This window comes from Sorex fumeus, unplaced genomic scaffold (assembly GCF_029834395.1).
Source record: "Sorex fumeus unplaced genomic scaffold, SorFum_2.1 ptg000128l, whole genome shotgun sequence".
Lineage (NCBI taxonomy): Eukaryota > Metazoa > Chordata > Mammalia > Eulipotyphla > Soricidae > Sorex > Sorex fumeus.
This window is the reverse complement of record NW_026606185.1, coordinates 21,768,552-21,791,528: the sequence shown is the minus strand read 5'-3', so window position 1 is coordinate 21,791,528 and position 22,977 is coordinate 21,768,552. Positions and strand designations below refer to the sequence as shown.

Sequence of the window (22,977 nt, the reverse complement as noted above, 5' to 3'; positions counted from 1 at the left end):
AGAGATAACTCTCAAGGGGTTTTCTGCACATCTTTTATTGACTTTTATTTCCAAACTATATTTCTGATGATATTTGGATAGCAAACATTCTGGGAAGTGAAAACTTCTCAATAGTTACACAAATCTACTATGTATACACAAATCTATTCTGCTGTGCCATATCCTATTGAGTTGAAAAGAACTAGAATCCCAGGGAAAGGAAAGAGAAACCAAAGATTCATGCTTTGTGCTTTGAGACTGTTGTGCTGTGAGTAGCCAGATATTTGTCTATGACCCGGGAATCTCTAGTCTTTTATGAAATGGTGGCACTGAATTTATCCAGTATAAGAGAAAATTTTAGATCTCCCACAGTTCAAGTCAGAGAACTCTTTCCATGCAAAACAATTCAAATCTGAGCAAAATGTCAAACTACTTTTTGGATCTTGGACATTGGTCAGCATAGAATAGTGGTTCTTAAATAGATGGGAAACAAATGAGGTGAGCCCCACTCCTGGAGAGTTTCAAGGCATCGGTTCAGAAAGAACTAGGGAGAGCCTGAAAATGTTCCTGGGTGGAAGAGAAGCAGCAGAAATCCTAGGGAGGGGAAGATATTCACAGGGTCCCAGGCACCACCCAGAGAGGCTTCAGAGACTGCAGAGCGACCCTCTGCTACCAAGCATATGTGCACAGAAGGAAATCACAAAAAGCCAGGGAAAATCCACCCAAAAGAACTGCAGGGAAGAACCCGTTAAGCTTTTTTAGTGGGAGGGAGAGTTCATGTTCCCACTAGCCAGAGTGGAAATCTAACTCGTAGGCCATTCAGTGGAAAGTTCAGAAGGGCATTGCCTCTGTAGTATTGCCAGTTTCCCCACAAGAACAAAGTGTTTTATCTATGAAAAGCAAACTTTAAAAGGATCAAATTACTTCCTCCAGAACAAACCTCAAGAGTATTTATAGAAATACAAAAATAACAGCCCCCAAAAGGTAAATTCAAATGTATAAATATACAAAATCAAGAAAATAAAACCATGACAAGGGAGAACCAAATAGTAGTAACAAAATTAGAAATTTATGATAATTGAATAATTAGACAAGTATACAAAGAAGTTATTATAAGTATATTATAATAATATATGTTATGTTATAGAGAATAAATAATATATGTATGTTATAGAGAATAAATATTTAACATGTTAATTTAAAATATAGATAAAAAGGACCAGGGCAGGAGAGATAGTACAGCAGGTAGAGTGCTTGCCTTGCTTGACCTGGGATAGATCCCTAGCACCCATTATGGTCCCCCAACCACTGCCAGGAGTGATCCCTGAGCACAGAGCCAGGAGGAAGACCTGAACACAACTGGGTGTGGCCCAAAACCCACCTACTCCCATCCTCCAAAAGAAAATAGGATCAAAGAGATAGCTTAGGATATAGGGATTTCGCATGCAGAAAGTCTGGATTCAATCTCTAGAACCACATGGTCCCCTTAACACCACCAAGAGTGACCCTCAAGCCAGGAGGGTTAATAGAGTAGTCCCTGAGTACCACAGATTATGGCCCCAAAACTAACAAAAAGTATACAAATTAATTTTTAGAGATGAAAATAACAAAATCTAAGGTCATTTTAAAATTTCAATGGCTAGAATTCACAGAATGCTACAATCTGAAGCAGAAAAAAATAGTAAAAGTCAGTGGCAGTAAGAAGTATCCTGAATGAAACACAGAAGAAAGGATGCCCAGCATTAGTGAGCTGTGGTTTCATGTGACATGGAATCAGGATTTTTGAAACAGATAAGAGGAAGCAATGGAGAAAAAAAATACTTAAAGAAATAGCGGTATGGGCCCAAGAGATAGTACAGTAGGTAAGGCACATGCCTTGCAAATAGCCCACCCAGGTTCAATCCCTAACACTTCATAACATTGCCTGAGCCCTGTCAGGAGTTATCACTGAATGCAGAGACAGAAGTAAGCCTTGAGGTCAACCAGGTGTGATCTAAAACAAAAGAGAAAAGAAGAAAAGAAAGAATGGTTTTAAAAAAAACATTCTTTCATCAGATATAAAAAAAAGTTTATATCTGATGAAACAATAATTTTATAGTCTTAAAGACTTTATTAGTCACACATGATGTATAATAGAAATAAAAGATGTATATTTTTATACAAGATGTATAAAAGAAACTAAAAACATGCATTTTATGTTTTTGAATTTTTGAAACAGTGATAAATAGAATATTAAAAGTAGACAGAAGAGGGGCTGGAGCAACAGCACAGTGAGTAGGGCTTTTGCCTTGCACGCAGCCGTGCCCAGGTTCAATTCCCAGCATTCCAGATGAGAACTTCCAGGAGTAACTCCTGAGTGAAGAGCCAGGAGTAACCCCTGTATATCGCCTGGTGTGACCCACAAAGCAAAAAAAAAAGTAGACAGAAGAAAAATATGCACACTGTACTGAGGAACAAAAAAGAATAACAAGGTCTGAGGAATGACTCAGTGGATAATAGCACCTGCCTTGTAAGCTGAGGCCATGAGTTTGATTCCCAGAGTCACCCACCTGTACTGAGCCTAGTTCTAGCAGCTCTGCACTCCAGGAGTCCCAGCACCACAGCAGATGTGCTATCTTGGGTTCACAGCCAGTTGCATGCACCACAACTAAATTATGTAATCCCTGGTGATCACTACCACTAAAATATATGCAATTACCATGGCCAGCAGTGTGACCTATGGTGAGCATATGTGTGAGCACCAGCAACCCACAAAGACACTGAATCCTGACTGTATGCAAACTCCACAAATGAATGTGGTCCTCAGTGAGCACATGTATAAGCACGCAACTAACGTGTGTGAACCCAGGTGAACACTGTGACCAAGTGGTGAGCACTACAACAAGATATATGACCCCTAGTGAGTACAGCAACCAAGTATGTGCTATCATTGTGCAATAACAACAGTGATAGAGGAAAGAGGAAGGGTAAAAAATAAGGATAGTGGCAGTCATTCTTACAAGTGTAGGTGTGCACTACAATGACTCAACTCTTTAGTAAACTTAAAAACATTTATCAACCTAGACTTCTATATCCAGTGAAGATCTATTTCAAAAGTAAAGGTAAAATAGACATACACACACAGAGAGGGAGAATGAGAGAGAGAGAGAGAGAGAGAGAGAGAGAGACAGATTTGTTAAAGTAATTGTCTCGGGAAAAAAACAATCTAGTTTTGTACAAAGAAATAAAGAGCAATAGAAGATAAAAATATGAGTGATTATTTAAAACATTTTTCTTACTTTTTAAACCTCTGAAAGTAAACTGATCCTTAGAACCACAATAATAACATTATATTCTACAATTTAAAAAACAAATAAAACATATTCAACAATGGCAGCAAACAGGCCAGAGAGATAACATAGCACCGGCATCCCATACGGTCCCCAAGAACCTCCAGGAGTAATTCCTGAGTGCAGAGCCAGTAGTAATCCCTGAGCATCGCTGGTGTGATCCAAAAAAGCAAACAACAACAACAACAACAACAACAGCAGCAGCAAGGCTCAGAGTGAAATGCAATAATTCTGTTATATAGAAAGGAAATCTGTATATATTATACAGAATTTACATATAGGATATGAAATTAATAGAACTATTACACCATAGGTGAAAAAATATAATATTTGCTAGAGGTAGGTTGTAAATATTTTAAACTCCAAACTGCTAAAAAGGCAAGACAAATAATTTTAAATTAATAAGGTAACACATGAAAAATTAATCATAAAAAATATTTAATCAAAAATAATGTAGGAAAAAGAAAAGGTAAATCACAGAAATAGAAAACAAATGGCAAAAAAGAAATAAGAGAAAACAAATAACAGCAAGGTATTTCAGTATATCAGTGATCACATGAAATAAATGGTCAAAACATCCTATTTCAGAGACAAATATTAAGAGAAATGATGAAAAAAGACCAAACAAGATGATTCCTAAAAGAGATACAATTTAAGTATTACAAAACTTGGGGCTGGAGTGATAGCACAACAGGTAGGACGTTTGCCTTGCATGCGGCCGACCCAGGTTTTATTCCCAACATCCTATATGGTCCCCCGAGCACCACCAGGAGTAATTCCTGAGTACAGAACCAGGAGTAACCCCTGTACATTGCCGGGTGTGACCCAAAAAGAAAAAAAAACTATAACTATTACAAAACTCACAGGTTTAAAGTAAAAGAAAGCTGTACGACACATTAATGCTAATGAAAAGAAAGTTCAGATGATTATATTAATATCAGACAAAGTAGGTTGACAACCAGCAAAACATTGCCATTTATTAAGGAAGTAGCTCTGCAATAATGAAGTGATTTATTCATAAGAGAATAAAATAATAAAATTTCTTACGTATCTAATAAGACAGCCTCAAAATACATGAAGAAAATCTGAAAGAACTGCAAGAAGAAACAGTAATATCCACAGTTTTGTCTAAGAATTCATCCAAACTTTATCCATAATTGATAGAACTGTAGATAGTAAATCATCAAGAATATAAAGACTTAATTGAAATCAGAAAGTTTTTGTATAAATTGATAAGCTAACTAAAAATTTCTATGTAGAAATGCACAGACTTAAAATAGCCAAAACAGGGGCTAGAGTGATAGCACAGCGGGTAGGGTGTTTGTGTTGCATGCGGCCAATCCAGGTTCGATTCCCAGCATCCCATATGGTCCCATGAGCACCGCCTGGCTAATTCCTGAGCGCAGAGCCAAGAGGAACCCCTGTGCATTGCCGGGTGTGACCCAAAAAGCAAAAAAATAAAAAAGTCAAAACAACTTTGAAAACGAAAAGCAAAATTAGTGAATTTATACTATCTGATTTCAAAACTATGAAGCACATATGAAAGACATTTAAAAATGAAGTTGGGGGGCTGGAGTGATAGCATCGCGGGTAGGGCGTGTGCCTTGCACGAGGCTGACCTGGGTTGATTCCCAGCACCCCACATGGTCCCTCGAGCACCGCCAGAAGTAATTCCTGAGTGCAGAACCAGGAGTAACCGCTGTGCATCACCAGGTGTGACCCAAAATGGAAAAAAAATGAAGTCGGGCCGGGGCTGGAGAGATAGTACAGTGGATAAGGCTCTTGCCTTGTACATGACAGGCTCCAGTTCAATCCCTGGACTCCATATGGTACCTGGAGCCTGCCAGGAGTGATCCCTGAATGCAGAGCCAGGAGTAAGCCCTGAGCACTGCTGGGTGTGGCCTAACAAAACAAAAAAACAAAACAAAAAAATAGATAAAAATGAAGTTGGGGAGCACAGCAGGTAGGGTGTTTGCCTTGGACGCAGCCAATCCAGGTTTGATTCCCAGCATCCGATATGGTCCCCGAGCACAAAAAAAAAAAAATAGTTGGGCTGGAGAGATAGTATGGAGGTTAAGGAGATTGCTTGGTATGTAACTGCTCCTAGTTCAATCCCCAACATTGCATATTGTCCTCCAAGCACCACCAGGAGTGATTCCTTAGCACAAAAACCAGAATTAAACTAAGTGCAGCTGTGTGTGTGGCCCTAAAACATAAATAAATAAATAAATAAATAAATAAAGTCTAATCAGAGAAGTGTGGTATTGATTAGCGCACCTCCCCCCAAAATAATCAATAAAAATTCCTTCCATTTCTAGAGAGAGAGTCACGAGTCCGCAACCTTTAGTTCTAACAATGGTGCCAAGACAATTCAAGAAGTGGAGTTCATGCCTAGTTCAATCAGCCAAAATCAATGACTGAATAAATAGCAATACTTCTACATAAAAAAGACAATTCAAAAAGAAATTGATAATATTTTCAACAGATATTGCTGAAATAATTGTATAAGCATATGTAAAATAACAATAACTTAGACCCTAACTTTCCACAACGCAGAAAAAATAATTTAAAGTAAATTATAAATTAAAATGTAAGAGTTCATGATATAACATATCTAGACAGAGAAAAAATATCTAAATAAACTTGCATAAAGCAGATATAAAATATGATGCAAAATGATAATTAAGCATATTAAAATATTTAGCACTATTAGAAAATTCAAATTATGACTGCTATACACTATGAAATGAACCACCACTATATAACACCGGAAAATAAAATTTTTAAAGACTGAACAGAAGAAAGTTCAGTGATTAAAAAGTCTGTCTTTCAGGCATCAGTACTTGCGTTCTATTCCTGGCACTGTCCCACATGCTGAGTTTGATCCCAGTGGCACTGTCATTTAGGATCCCCAGTACCACAAGAAAGTGTGTGAGCACCACAAGTAGTCTGCAACCCAGAGTGAACACTTCAACCAAGTGTGCAACTCCCAGCCAGCACCACAACCAAAGTGCACAAGCACCACAACTAAAGTGTGAAACCCCTGGCAAGCACTGCAATGAAACTGTGCACAAGCACTGCAACCAACAGTGTGACTCCCAAAGGAAGAGAAGGGAGAGAAAAGTAAAAACTAAACTAATTTTTTTTAAAGAGTTATCATACCAAGGACAGCTGATACTGTGGAAGAGTTGGAACTCTCACATACTGCTGATGGGAATGTAAAATGTTACAACCATTTTGGGAAGACAGTTGTTGAACGGTTCTTTAAAAATTAAACATATATCTAACACATCATCTATCCATTCAACCTCTAGATATTTATCCAACATAAATGATGGCATATATCCACAATAACATTTAACAAAGACATTCACAGAAGCTTTTAATAATCATGGATAAACAAATGAACTGGAAGATGTATCAACATAATAAATTTTAAAATAATTATGCAAATGGAATTAGACAAGAATGAATATAATTCCTTTTCTTTTAATTTATGGACAATAAAACTAGTGACAGGAAGCAGATCAGTAGTGAACTGGAGATGGGAAAAGGTTAAGAGGAAAGAATGATGAAGGGGCATGAGGAAATTTGAGGGGGGATAGATACATTCACTACTTTTATCAAAGTGATAATTTTAATGGTGTTTACACATGTAAATTTTATCAACTGATTATTATGTTATAACATAGAGTTTGCTAGATAACAATTGCACCTCAATAAAGTTTTTAAAAAGTAATTCTCTCAAAATATCTTTATAATTTCCAAGTATTTCAGAAGGTCTTTACCAAAACATTAAATAATCTACACTACACCCTCTAACAACAAAAGCTAAGCCATATGATAAAACATTGGCAAAAAGTATGTGAGAAAACTGTTTCTTTACCTGTAGGTTCTTCTTCAGTGACAATGATCTGTCCAGTCCAGGGTGCTGAGGGACGACCTGAACAGAGTTAAAGAAAAACACACAAGGTTTTGGGGGTTGGAGAGGTAGTACAGCAGGTAGGGCGTATGCCTTGCACACAGTCGACTTGGGCTCAATCCCTGGCATCCCAAATGATGCCCCGAGCACAGTCAGGAGTAATTCCTGAGTGCAGAGCCAGGAGTAACCTCTGTGTAACACTGGGTGTGACCCAAAAAGCAAAAACAAAAAACAAGGTTTTATGAGTATCATTTCCAGTGCACTGCTTAAAAGACCAAATTAATCATACATGCATTGGTTACTAGTTTACTGACATTTCCCCCTAATCAATCTTAGCATATATGTGATATTGCATCCTCAAGGGATTCACAATCTGTTAAAGTCCGGAATCTGCCTGAAGTGAGTTGATATCTCTAGAATTGAAGTCATGCATTGCTAATGACACTTTATTCAATAGACTGCACACACAGTAGGGATCCTAAGAGGTTATACTATATTATCTAGGTATGTCAAAGGCTATACTGGCTAGGTAGGTATAGTTATACTTTAAGAGGTTTATACAAGAAAATCACCTATTAATGCATTTCTAGGATGTAGACCAGTTATTAATCAACATATGATTGCATTAGCACAAGTCATGTAAATAAATAACTCATATTCCTTTATTGCTTGCTATTAATCTTCTGATATATATGCTTTCTTGGGCTGGAGCAATAGCACAGAGGGTAGGGCATTTGCCTTGCACGCAGTCAACCGGGTTCAATTCCTCCATCCCTCTCGGAGAATCCGGCAAGCTACCAAGAGTAACCTGCCCGCACAGCAGAGCCTGGCAAGCTCCCTGTGGCATATTCGATATGACAAAAATAGTAACAAGTCTCACAATGGAGGCATTACTGGTGCCCACTCGAGCAAATCGATGAACAACAGAACAGTGCTACAGTGCTATAGTGCTCTCCTGAAGAAATAGCATGTCTTTAAGTGGAACATTTCTGGAACAAATAAAAACCCAGTAGGTCTTTGTTATAATGAAGATGGAAAAAGTGAGGAATATTGATTCTGGGATAAGTCTCAACTAGAGCAATTTCCATTACATTTCAAATCTATAAAACGTCACAACTAAAGAAACCAGTTATAAATAATAAACATAAATTCAATAAGCTGTACAAAGTAAAGGAAGAAAAATTCATCTCTGTGATATTATTGACACCAGAAAAATTTCAACTCCTGAAAAGATCAAGAGGTTTTTCACAGTAATCTATGCAAGAACAGAAAATCAATAAATAAGAAAATTTATTTTAAATACAATCAAATTTCATTTATATTGCAATTCATAAAAGATGAAAGTATAATATGGAATTTTCAAGCTTAGGGAGATGGAAGGGAAATTGGATGGTAGATGAAAAGTGATAGGAGAGCGATCTTGGAACCTGACCAGACAGTCTACAGAGGAAAAGGTCACATTGCTTCATTTCGCTTACTACAAAGTGAGCTATTACATGTACTTAAGGCAAAGAATAACACTGCAAATAATTCACAGCCAGTACTCTTTAACTAGAGTGAATCTGTTCCCAGAGACATTAGGCAATGTCTGGAGACATTCTGGTTGTCAAACTGGAGATGGGGGGAGGAAGATACTGGCTTTCAGTGAATTAAGTGAGGATGCTGCTAAGACTTCAATTAAGTACACATGTCTAATACTGTAAAATGTTCTATGGGTTCCCAAAAACCAAATACAAAGCATAAGTGCCATGGTTTTTACATTAATACATGCAGGCCAAACCTAAGAAAAGACTATTTTTGACTCTCTGATATGAAAACTTAAGTATAAGAGGATATAATGTTGTAAATGATTTTTAATGCAAAGAATATCATGGTATTGAGATATCCATACTCTAAGGGTGAAATTCAGGATAGAAATTTTATTTTTAAAATTAAATTTTATTTATTCTAAAATTTGAGGCCATACCTGGTAGCTCAAGGCCTTATGAGGTTCCAGGAATCAAAAAGGGACTCCTGAGTGCAAAGTGTTCCTTCCAGTTCTTTGAGCCATCTCCTTGGCTCTCAAGGTTAGGAAATTTACCTTAAAATTTTCACTGAACCAGAAAGAAAAGTGGTCTTGGAGTTAGGAATTATAGAATTCTCAAGATTCTTGACTTTCATAACTGATTTTAAATAGAATCCCAGAATTTGACCTCAGAAGGCAAGATTTTCTGAATCAAATACAAAATTGAATAGGATAATGCCCTTGGAAAGTTGAATCAGTAAATCAAAACTTGGCTTTATCCACTCTGGAGACACCCACCATCTGTCTGTCTCTGGCTCTGCCTCTGGCTCTCTCTGCCCTAACATTTCTCTAAGTGAATTTTTTTAAAAAAACTATTTTACTTCAAAATAAGACACTTTTTATTTATTTAATTTATTTATTTTTGCTTTTTGGGTCACACCCAGCAATGCTCAGGGGTTATTCCTGGCTCTGCACTCAGGAATTACTCCTGGCGGTGCTTGGGGGACCATATGGGATGCTGGGGATCAAACCCAGGTCATCCACGTGCAAGGCAAATGCCCTACCCTCTGTGCTATCCCTCCAGCCCCTAAAATAAGATACTTTTTAATTTTCTTTTTGCCCCTTCCCCAGGATTAGCCATCAATGAGATATTTCCTATTCTCTTCTCCCTCTAGTGGAAGGAGGAGGAATAACCTTGCAGTGTGATCTGTAGTTATTTAAAATAGGTTCAGAGGAGAGAAAACCTGCAAGATTTAAAAGGAAAAAAAAATGCTTACTTTTAAGTCTAGCTTTCTCAGCCGGATCCAGAGCTGCAACAGGCTCCGAAACACGAGATGGTAGACCGATTCCAGTTTTATTCACAGCTCGGACTCGGAATATATAGGAGCGACCTTCTATTAATCCAGTGACTGGAAACCGAGCAAACTTCACAGGTGTGTCATTGCATTGAGACCAGGTCTCTGTGCCCACCTCACATCTAGGAGATACAGTGATTGACAAAGAGATTAAGAGATGTGTGGTTAAATGAGTTTCTCCAAAGGTGCAGTCCTATTCATTTATTTCAGATCTCTACTCTAAAAATATCCTGCTCAAGTGTGGTTCGACAGTTCTATAAGGGTCAGGCATTCCATTCCATCCTATTGCAAAGTGTCTTCAACCACAAAAAAATACCTTCAGGAACATGTGCATGTCTTTGAATTCATTCAAAGAAATCCAGTGAGGGGCCTTAGTAGGGAAGATTCAAGGGGAAAGCAGACGCCTACAATTTTTATATTGGAAATACTAAGGAGGAGGAGAAGCCACTCATTCCATGTTTTATGTCTTCAATTTCACCACTAGTGACTTACTTATTTGTCTTTTTTTAAAAAAATTCATTTTAAATGTAACAACTATAGAGAGCCAAAAGAGAGAGTTAAAAGACTTACTAATTCAGAAGGACATAGGCACTCATGATCAGTGCAGTGCTATTTACACTAGCTAAAGTAATAAACAACAGGTTAGTGTATGAAGACTTTTTGGTATTTATACACAATGGAATAGCCTCTTAATAACAAAAGATAAACTCTTGCCATTTGCAACATCATGGATGGAATTGGAAGTTGTTATGCCAAGTGAAATAAATCAGAAAGATAAAAACCAATACCAAACGATTTAACTTATGTAGGATATATAGGATGTATAGGGATGGAGCAATAGCACAGTGGGTAGGGCATTTGCCTTGCACATGGCTGACCCTGCTGACCCAGATTGGATTCCTCTGCCCCTCTTGGAGAGCCCGGCAAGCTACCGAGAGTATCTCGCCCACAGGGCAAAGCCTGGCAAGCTACCCGTGACGTATATGCTAAACACAGTAACAAGTGTCACAATCGAGACGTTACTGGGCCCTCTTGAGCAAATTGATGAACAACAGGAGGACAGTGACAGTGACAGGATAGATAGAAACAGAGCAAGACAAATGAGGGAGAGAACCTTGGGTTCAAGCTACAGAACTGAGGTGGCAGAGGGGAAGGACCAGGGGCATAAGGTTAAGACAACTCTTCACACTGATTTTGCCAAGTTTCCTTTTCCTGTGCAAATACTATTGTGACCTAAGTCCTGAGTAACTTTAGCTGTGTGCTTTGCCTTATGTGGGTAGAAAGAAAGGGAGAGAGGGACAGAGGGAGAAAGGAAGGGAGAGAGGGAGGGAGAAAGAGAGAACTGAAAGAGAGAGAGATGGAGGGAGGGAGCACTAGATCTAAAGCTCTAAAGACTTCTACAACATGATAGAGTAGGAAGAACAAAAAATTACAACCAGGCTGTACTCTAGTTCTGCCAATTACTACTGGTTTATTGTATCCTCACTAGTATGAGCCTTGGGTTAACTACCAGTTTTATACTGTTTTGTTTCAAAGGGTGACTATTGTTAGTGGTTAATATAGGCAAAGTGTTTCTAACAATACTAGGCACATGACAAATACTTAATAATGTTATCAATAACATTTTCACTGATCAAAGCTGGAAAATACCTTGGAAACTTGCTGAAGACAACAAAGCAGATAATATAAAGATGAAAAAACTACCTATCCAAAACCTCACAGTTCTACATTAAATGGTGCAATAATGACAAAAGCATTTAATTGTACAGTAAAGTAGTACACAGTTTATGATAAGTTTCTCTGGATAGTATTGAGCCCAAAGTTATACTTATGCTATAAATATCAGCTTTAATAACCTTGACACTCTCACTGGACCATAGCGGCACAGATTATCTATCCCCAGTGATTTCACAATCAAGGTTGTATTACCCAAATCTGAAAAGAGAATTGGAGCAATGATTTTAACAAAAATCAAGTCATGAAATAACATATTTAGGTCAATAATCTAAATTTATTGTCTATGTTAACAAAAATAATTAGATGATTAATGTTCAAGATTAACTATAAATATCAGACCTTGTAAGTTTTGGTATAATAAAAGCAGCAAGATACTTATAGATGGAATATAATTTAATATATTTATTTTTGTTATTTCTTTTTATAATATAAACTACACATGTAATGTGAATAAAATTTTGTTAGTATTCCTAAAATAATTTAAAATTATTAGTATAGCAGGAATATGGATATTAAATATATTGAATACTGGCTTTTTTGCTTCCAAAATAACCTCTATTCTATAAATAAATTTACATAATTAATTCCGAATTAGTGACTTGCATCGGTCATCAAAATCAAAGATGATCTTCAGAATTTAGTAAAGATATAACTAGGAAGAATGAATAGTGAATATATAGAGAGATATTTATACACAGAAGTGAGACAGATAATGAGAGAAACCTTAAAAAAGATAAGGGGAAGAGGAAGCCATAAGAAAAACTAATTTGACTAGAAAAGGTAAGAAAAATGGAGCATGCAAATCTAGGGCCAAATAACGCTAATTAAAGTTGAACTCAGTACTAACTTATCAATAAAGTATCCCAGAATAGGACTTCCTCCATCCACAACTGGTTGTTTCCAAGAGACAGTGATATAATCTTTATTGGCATCCAAACAAACAACATCCAATGGAGAGGCTGGGGCTCCTTCTATCTCTGCATCTGCATCTGTAGACATAGAAAGATCCTATTAACCCTCTTAGACTATCCTGCAAGCAAGCAGGTTGTTCTCACTGCACAAATTTCTTCTTTTAAAAAAATTTAATTTAATTTAAAAATATTATACTGTGGTTGAGGTAATATGGTTACAATAGTGTCAAAATTTATGCTTTTGGTGAACAAAGTTACTGGACCTTCACCACTACCAAAGGGCCAAATATCCTCTACCACCATCCTTGTGTCACTTCTAGTCTGTCTCTTCCTTTCCCTCCCCAATGCCCTTTCCCCTACTGCTTAGTAACTTCAGATCTGTGATTATATTTCAAGAGTTGTCTGACATTTGTTTGTTATTTATTTTCTTGCTTTCCCTCTTGATATGCCACATATGAGAGAGATCATCAGTATTTGCTCTTCTCTCTGACATTTTTCATTTAATACAAAACCTTCTAACTTCATTCGAGTTGTAGTAAAAGGTAATGTTTTATCTTTTCTCATAGCTCAGTAGTATTCCATTGCAAATTTGTACCATTATTTTATCCAAATGTCAACCAACATTTTGGATGTTTTGACATTTTTTAAAAACTTTTCATTGAATAACTGTGAATAGACCATTGCAAAGCTGTTCATGATTGGGTTTCAGTCAAACAATGATCTAACACCCATCTCTCCACCAGTGCATTTCCCATCAACAATATCCTTCATTTCCTTCCCAGTATCTCCCAACACACCACCCTAGGCTGCCTTCTACAGCAGGCACTTTTCTTCTTTCTCTCTCTCCTTTTGTGCATTGTGGTTTGCAATACAGATACCAAGAGGTCATTGTGTTTGTTTCCAGAATTCAGTATTTTTATCAGGAAGGTTAAGGTTGAAGTTGCTGGGTAGCAGCAACTGGGTAGCAGCTTTGGGGTATGCATATGACTGCTGAGGCTTCTGAAAGTACAGGAAGATGAGAGGAGGTAGCCCATCCCAATCCCAAGAAATCCTGGAGATTTCAGTCACCACAAAACCCACATACCCGCAAATTTAGCAATTATATCTCAATGAGGTCCATCCAGAAACAATTGAATCCAGCCAGGGGCATAATTGAGATTTTGGATTTGGGGAGCAAGCAGCTGCTTGTGTGGGGCTGACCTGCCCCCCTCCATTTTATCCCCATTTGTTCAGCCTTGCATGGGTCTGAGATTAACTGCATCTTCTGATTTCTTCCAATATTTATTTATGGGTCTCTGAAGCAAGGCCAATAAAAGAGCTTGTATAGCTGAGTCAGAGATGGTTAGTGGGCATGGCTCCAACATACCTAACTTTTGGTCACTTGATTTCTTGGGAAAGTTGGTTGGTCCCAAGTTGTTGGGGTATGGTCAGAGGCACAACGACAATTTCGAGGTATCAGGAAGCCTGAAGCCACCATCAGGCTGCTGATGCACTCATCCCACAGGTACAGGTTGACCTGCTGATGGCACCCCTGTTGTTACTTCTTAACTATAGTTGAGTACTTAGTGTAGTACACTTAATGTTCTTGGTATAGTTGCCAAAGAATGAGATTACTGGATCAAATAGAAATTCTATTTTTAATTTCTTGGGAAATTTCCTTGTCATCTTCCATAGAGGCTGAACCAGATAAAATTCTCACAACAGTGAACAAGCGTTCCTTTTTCATAGAATCCCCTCCAAAAATTATTGTTTTCCAGTCTTTTTGATATATGGCATTCCCACTGCTAAGATGTTATCATTGTTATTTTTCTTTTCTTTTCTCTTCTTTTTTAAATTGAATCACAGTATATACACATTTTATAAAGTTGTTCATGATTGAATTTTAGTCATATAATATTCCAGAACCCATCCCTTCACCAGTGTACTTTTCCCACCACCAATATCTCCAGTTTCCCTCCCAATCTCTTGCCACCTAACACTATAGCAGGTACTTCCTCCCGCCCCGCCCTTCCCCTTTTGGGCCTTATGGTTTGTAATACAAATAATGAAAGGTTATCAGGTATATCCCTTTACCTATTTTCAATACTCAGTTCCTGTCCAAAAATGTTCATTTTCAGCTATTACTGTCACATTGGTCCCTTCTCCATCCTAACTGCCATTTGCCCCTCCCCTCACAAACACTCTTATGGCAAGCTTCAAACCACTGAGCAGTCCTTCTGGCCCCTCTTTACCCTGGCCTTGGATATTTGTCTCATGCTATATACTTTTTATATCCCACAAATGAATGCAGTCACTCATACCAGTCCCTTTCCTTCTGACTCATTTCACTCAGCATGATAATTATTGTAATTTTGATTTGCATTTCCTTGAATAATTGATGAAGAACCCTTTTTTCACATATCTATCGATTATCCACTTGTGTTCTTGAAGGAAGTAGCTGCTTATTTCCTCTCCCCATTTTTTGGATGAAGTTATTGATATTTTGTTGCTGTGAGTGCTTTATGTATCTTATCTAATATATTAACTCTTTATCTGATAGTATGCAAACATTTTTCTCCTATTTAGTAAAGTGTTATTTTATTTTCACTTGGTTTATATTGCCATGAAAAAGTTTTTAGCTTGATACTGTCCCATTTATTTGTTTTCCTTTGACAGTAAAAAATCACTGCTGAATCACTGATGATATCTCAGAGGTCCATATCATGAAGAGTTCCTCCTATGTTTTCTTGAATGTACTTTATTTATTCTGGTATAATATTGAAATGTTTAGTTCATTTTGAGTTTATTTTGTGCATGGTGTGAGAGAAGTGTTTACTTCTAACTGTTTTGCATATAGTTGTACAGTTATTCAACACTATTTGTTGAAGAGAGTTTTCTTCATGCACCCAGTTCCTTTGTCATATATTAACTGTCCATATATCTGAGGGGTTATCTTTGGATTTTTAATTCTATTCCATTGAACTGAGAGTCTGCCTTTATTTTTTGTTTTGTTTTGTTCCTGGGTCACATCAGTGATGCACAGGGTTACTTCTGACTCTGTGCTCAGGCCTGTCACTGACTGGCAGTGCTCAGGGAACCACATATAGTGTGAGGGATTGAACCCAGGTCAGCCCTATTCAAGGAATGTACCTTATCCACTGTTATTATCCTTCTGGCCCCACTGCCTTTATTATTGTATTACACAGTTTTAATAGCTGTAAATTTATAGTATAAAATTGTCCCTCATCTCCTTTTCAATCAGAATTTCTTTGTATATTCAGAGAATTTCATAATTTATACTGCCACAAGAGATAAAATTTTGGCCCCAGTAGAGCAAACTTCAGTCTTGCAACTTGCTTATCAACATAACTATGTGTGTTTCTCACTATGAGTATGACAAACTCTGTTAGAAAGCGCTCTGAAAAGAACACCTAACCTTTGCCTCCTGATCCATGCCTGTACAGTGTTCTAAAGAAAATAAATAAGTCTATGTCAGGGATTTCTAACTAAAAAGTCTAAGGTAAGTTGCACCAGAAGTCTGATCCTAAGGTATTTATTGAGCAATATTACTAGGAAACTGAACGCCTTAAAAGGGAAAAAATAGCTCTTTCTCCTAGACGTGTCTTTAAGCATTTAAGAATCATGAAACTTTGCCCATTCCAATTCAGGGCATTACCAATTTAGAAAAGAAGGGAAAATACTTATTCCAGTGAAATGTTTGTTCCCAAATTGAAGATAATTGTGAAAAGAAATCTGATGTAACACTCATATCTCCGCTTAGTTCATCTGAGTTTAGTAAAAGTGCAGGTTTAAATAAGAAACAGGACTTAAACTGTTTATGAACGGGGATCCTCAGTTAGTCCTCTCAGCAGTGTGTCCTCAGGCTACATTTTTGAGTGAAGAAAGCGTTTGGGAAATAAAGGAGATTGAAAAAAATAAAATAAAATAAAGGAGATTGAAAATAGCTAGTTATAGCCTTTTAAGTGAAACTTAATAAGATGAGAGCCAAGCCTGGAAGCGGGGACGTAGCTCATTTGTCAGTCTTTCTGGCATCTGTTCAACCCTTCTCATAACAGGAGTTAGAAGAGGCTGATACATAGAGGAGTCACTTACCCCATCCCACCCCCCACCAAAAAAGAAAATACCCTCAAGTGCTGTTAGGTGAATAAACACTTTCTTTTCCTATGAGCTAAGCATCTTAAACTATTACTAAAATTTTTGATAACCCAGCAGAACTATTTGTACACTTCTGAATTTAATAGGCTTGCATTATCTATTATTAGCTTAAGTCATTCATCTTGAACATTTTGTTTCTTGCCCCATGGAAGCATGAGAAATATTTCTTGTATAAATACCATAGGACAATATGCTAAATCATGACAGCAAAAATATAATGTAGAATCTCTGTGTGCCATATAGTAGGAAATGAGCATCTTACAGGGTAAAACTCTTTTATTTTTCATATGAAAGCACTGGAAGTGAAGACACTACAAACTAATAATTATAGTTTGTCTTAATAACTATATTGAAGAACTTTTTTTCCTAGTTGACTAAAGCTAAAACTATAAAGAAGGAGGCGAGAGTGATTGAATAAATTTACTCCTTGAGAAGACAGAGATAATATAATATAAGGGTTAAGGTGCTTGCCTTGCATGTGGCCAATCCCAGTTCAATCCTTACCACCAAGTGGTCCCCAGAGTACCACCGTGAGTAACCCCCAAAACAGAGATGGGAGTAGCCTCCTCACAATTCCTGACACTGTTGGTGAGACCCAACCCAACCATTCCGCCCTAACATCGAAATAAATGTTAAGAAGTAAATTCCAAAATAACACATTGCTATAACTTCCAAAAAATGAGAGAGCATATAATTTAGTTATGGCTTAGTGTCTCTACTGGGATATCTACAGAGAACTCTACTGGCGGCTCACTGAAGATGAGAAGTACATTGGTGACAGTGACATAGCCTGGAAACTGGATGCCTTGAGTTGATTCTTTCAGGGCTATCCTTTGGCCCGAGATCCAAATTTTACTAGAAGTTAATATCCCTATATTGCATAATAAGGAAGACTTTTTAAACAGCTCTTTCAATATTATGAAAACCATGTTTGGATAGATTAATCTGGCTTCAGCGTTTAAAAGTCTTGGGAATACTGCTTTTTGCTAGGCCTTACCTCGAACAAAAACATATGCGCTGTACTGCTCATAATAATCCCCCATTTGCACACGTATTGAGTACAGGCCTTCATCTTCTTTGTTGAGATGAGAAAAGGTCAGAGCTGCCCGATCTCCACTCCACTGTGTTTGCACCCATTTGGATGGAGAAACAGGTACACCTAGAAATTAAAACATATCCAAGAAAATTGAGGGTTTTTTTCTTCATTACTTTCTTCTTCCCTTCCTTTCATCTTTTATCTACCTTTTCTTGTAAACTGAAAGTTATTTAACTATTAGTGGAAGTCTCTAAAGTTTTTAACCATTATGACATGTTTATAAGATGAGGGGACATAGGTGATTGAAATATGTATATGTTTATAATGCGCACACACACACACACATACACACACACATACACACAGTGCCAGGCAACTGAAATAGCAAAACCCCACATTTTAAATGCATAGGGGTCTTGTACCCAAACTGGCCCAGGTGCCCTTGTGCACAACTAAAGTTTAAGACAATAGCTTGATGTGTTGTAGCCTACCCAGAGCAAAGAGCATATTTCATTGCCCTATTGAACTTTATTAGACCTCATTTTTTACCAAATAAAATCAAGATACTAAATCAATATATATTTTAGAAAACAAGACCATTTTTGTTATTCTTTCACATTTACTTGGTGATAGGAAATCACCTCTATACATATAGTATTAAAATTATGCTACCTTGATATATATGTATAAAAGCATTTTTACAAAAAAATCAAGTAAGATCAGAGAGATAGCATAACAGGTAGGGATTCCCGGCACCCCACAATTCTGTGAATCCACCAGAAGTGATCCTGAGCACAGAAGCAGGAATAAACCCTTAGCATTGCCAATTGTGGCCTAAAGAACATGCATATATATAAGTATATATATATATATATAAACACGTGCATATATACATGCACGCATATATATATGCCAGGTGTGGCTCCCAAACCAAAAATTCACTACATTAAATAATTCTATTAAATTAAATAATTTAATCTTCAAAGACCTAGGATGTGGTTCAGCAATATATATATACATATGTATATATGTGTATATGTATATATGTAATCCGATATCCAGATTTTGCCAACTCTGAGAAACAGATATCCAGTCCTTTTTTTCCCACTTGGGATCAGGGACACTCGGGGATCATTCCTGGTGATGCTGGTTGTGGGGAGGACCATGTGTGATGCTGAGGATGAACAGGGATTGTCTGCATGAGAATCAAGCATCTTAACCCTTGTACTCTCTCTACAGCCCATATCTATAATCATTAGGATATCCATGCTCTGATGTTAAGCACAGATAATAACCTTCAAATAAGAACACAAAAGAGAATTAATTAAAATCTTACCATTTCTGTACCACTGGATCTCAGGCTGGAATTGTTTAATTTCAGGTGTGATAACTACACGGCAGCCTAGACTCATAGTCTCACCCTCTCTCCCAAAAGACACATCAAACTTATCATCAAAGTGGATCTCAAACTTGGACGAATAGCCGTAAGGAGTCACAGCAACTGAGTACAGTGGAAAACAAATGTCAGTAATTCATTTTTCTCATCAAAAGATACAAACATTTTAATAAACACAAACATAAAACAGTCACAACAAAGAACAATCAAATTATTTGTATAATTGAAACCCAAGCACAAAAATTTGTAAGTGTGCAACTGTACCTCATGATGTCTCACTAATAAAATAAATAAATAAATAAATAAAAGTAGACAGATAAATTTTTAGAAAAAGACTTCTAAAGAAGTATTCAGAACATTCAGATATGCTATGATCTTGAAAATAATGGAAGTTCTGTTTATGTTAATTCTTGGTCAAATAATGGAAGTTCTGTTTATGTTAATTCATTGGTCAAATAATCCGCTTATTTTCATTACTACAATAACTAGAATGTAAAGGTTATGTTAAATGCCTTGCAAAATGTAAATTCTACCACTTTTTAGTAAGTTGCAATATATGAACTCATAAATTTTAGATTCTGAGCTCAATTAAACTGTAGCAGCACTTGTACTCTTAGAAAAAACAGCCATATCAGTTACTCATTAAAAATACATGTTAAAGTTGTTTTTCTTGTTTGGGCTATACCTGGAAGTACTCAAGGATAACTCCTGACTCTCTGTTCAGGAATCATTCTTGACAGTGCTTGGGGACCATATGTAGTGCTGGGGCTCAAACCTGGGTTAGTCGTGTGCAAGGCAACTAACTAACCCCTGTACTATCTCTCCAGCCTCATATTGTTTAAATTTTTTAATGATGAGTAAAAATATTATTTAAAATGTAAATGTGAGGAAATTGAATGCTTAAAATAATTAAATTGTGCTGGAGAGACAGTACAGCAGGTAGGGTACTATCATGACTTTCATGATCTGGGTTCTATCCCCAGCATCCCATATGGTCCCCCATGCACTGCCAGGAGTAATTTCTGAGTGCAGAGCCAGGAGTAACCTCTGAGCATTGCCATATGTGGCCACCAAACAAAATTAAATTAAATAACTTTATTCAGTAAAATAATTTAATCTTGAAAGGCCTGGGATGTGGTTCAGCAATTATACACTTGCCTTACGTATGTGAGCCCTGAGTTTGATTCCTGGCACCACTAAAAATTTAATTAAAAAAAAAAAGTGATTCTTGGTACTACATGGAAAGTATCATGCTAAGCGAAATGAGTCAGAAAGAGAAGGATAGACATAAAAATATTGCATTCATCTGGGGAACATAAAGTAACAAAATAGGTAAAGGTAAGGCCCTCCAGTTGTTCGTCGATTTGCTCGAGCGGGCCCAGTAACGTCTCCATTGGAGACTTTGTTGTTACTGTGTCTGGCATATCGAATACGTCACGGGGAGCTTGCCAGGCTCTGCCATGCAGGCGAGATACTCTCGGTAGCTTGCCGGGCTCTCCGAGAGGGGCGGAGGAATCGAACTTGGGTCGGCCATGTTGGCTGCGTGCAAGGCAAACGCCCTACCGCTGTGCTATCGCTCCAGAAAATAACAAAATAGGAGATTGATACCCGAGAATAGCCGAGATCAGTACCAGGAGGATTACTCCATGGCTTAGAGGCCAGCCGGGCACTCTAGGGAAAAGGGAAGCTCAGATAGAGAAGGGAGCATCAAACAAAGGGTGTTTGGAGGATCCTCCCAGGAGGGGAGATGCATGATGAAAGTAGACTGTGGACTGAACATGATTGCCACTCAATGCCTCTTTTGCAGACCACAACACCCAAAAGGAGAGAGAGAACAAGGGGGAATGCCCTGCCACAGAGGCAGGGTGGGATGGGGGGATGTGTGTGGGAGGGATACTGGGATCCATGGTGGTGGAAAATGGGCACTGGTGGAGAGATGGGTATTTGATCGTTGTATAATCGAAACCCAAGCATAAAAATTTGTAAGTCTACAACTGTACCTCATGGTGTTTCACTAATAAAAATTTTTTTAAAAAGTGATTCTGTAGATTAACTTCAAAACAATGATATACATATTTCTACTGAAAATACAAATTTATAAGGTAACTGAAAGTTCGGAAGATACTTTTCTTAGAAATATTAAAATATCAACTAATGAGTTGTATCATAAACTCTCCTAGATTCTATATTCTCTTCTCAAAGGAAAGGCTTGGGAAAATATTTATTGTTTATTCATGTGATGGACTATTATAAGCCAGGCTCCTTATATTTCCCTCTAATATATGTCCTCTGATACTTATGAAGGGCTGGAGAGATAGCACAGCAGTAGGGCATTTGCCTTGCGCACAGCCAGTCCGGTCAAGCCGGGTTTGATTCCTCCGCCCCTCTCGGAGAGCCCGGCAAGCTACCGAGAGTATCTCACCCACATGGCAAAGCCTGGCAAGCTCTCCGTGACATATTCGATATGCCAAACACAGTAACAAGTCTCAAAATGGAGATGTTACTGGGCCCACTCGAGAAAATCGATGAACAACGGAAGGACAGTGCTACAGTACAATACTTATGAGGATATAATAATAAAAAATAATAAAGATTTTCAAGTTTGTATTGTGCAATTAAAATTCCAACTCACAATTAGCCAACTTTAAAACATAGATCCTTTCTTTCAAATTTCACCCCTTCTCCTAAGACCTCTTATGCAAAATATGAAAATGCAAGCTAACTTTCAGACTATTCCAATTATGTTTCTAAGTGTTTTCTTGAATTTATCTATTAACTCAAAAGGAAGCTAAATAAATGCTCACAATCATACTGCAGAATCACACTGACAGCTGTTTCCAGAAGCTGTGCTCTCAACCAATAAGTGATATTGCCTTGAATTTGTGTGTTCCCAGACAACCACTAGCATAGAAATCCCTTCTCATAACCACAGGTCCCATCAACTTCACTTCTATAGGACCAAAAATGGAAACAACTTGTCCACACCTATCTGACTCTGAGGCTGGACTGGCAACTTAAGAAATAATGATAAGTTGTTTCCAGGAGGAAATTCCTTATTTAAGGTGATTGGCAATTCTACAAGTCAAATCTGGACCTCTGTATTCTACCTTTAAGAATTGTTTTAAAATTTCTTAATTTCAGGTAAGAAAAAAAACAGAGAAATAACATTTTATCAAATGAAAAGTCCCTGGAAATTCCAATATCAGTATTTGGAAACAAAGTTTAGTTGGAACACAGTCATTCCTATTGATTTACTCATGGCTGCTTCATGTTTCATTGGCAGTGTTGGGTAGTTGTAACAGGGCCTGTAGAACTCATAAAGCATAAGTATTTACAATTTAGTCCTGTGCAGAAAATGTATGCCAGGTCTATATATGGTTTAGAATTAGAAAGATCATGGGCTGAAAAGGCAATACTGTGGGTAAGGTGCTTGCCTTGCAAGTGGTGACCCCTTAGTCATTCCATATTGTCCACTGAAAATTGCCAGGAGTTATTTCTGAATGTGCAATCAGGAGTAACCCCTGAGCATCGCTGGGTGTGCCCCTCAACCTCCCAAAATTAGAATGACCAGGTTACAAGTTCTGACAGACCATCATGAGTGGTTTTGACACACTAAAGTCTCCAAACTATTTCCTTATCTACATAGGACAGAA

The 22,977-nt window shown here is 37.4% G+C and overlaps 1 protein-coding gene across 4 annotated transcripts in view; it reads right to left on the bottom strand.

Moving 5' to 3' along the window:
• The window catches only part of MYOM1 (myomesin 1), a 140,650-nt gene that overhangs the window by 76,104 nt on the left and 41,569 nt on the right, over positions 1-22,977 (bottom strand). For 2 of the 4 annotated variants that reach the window (XM_056138269.1, XM_056138268.1), the window contains exons 9-13: positions 19,265-19,429; positions 17,890-18,051; positions 12,674-12,815; positions 10,012-10,211; positions 7,195-7,251 (exon numbers count right to left, since the gene is read on the bottom strand). In XM_056138269.1, coding sequence (XP_055994244.1) covers positions 7,195-7,251; positions 10,012-10,211; positions 12,674-12,815; positions 17,890-18,051; positions 19,265-19,429 — 726 coding nt within the window. Of the gene's footprint in view, positions 1-6,470; positions 6,516-7,194; positions 7,252-10,011; positions 10,212-12,673; positions 12,816-17,889; positions 18,052-19,264; positions 19,430-22,977 lie in introns of all 4 variants that reach the window. The other 2 variants (XM_056138266.1, XM_056138267.1) reach the window with 2 other exon arrangements.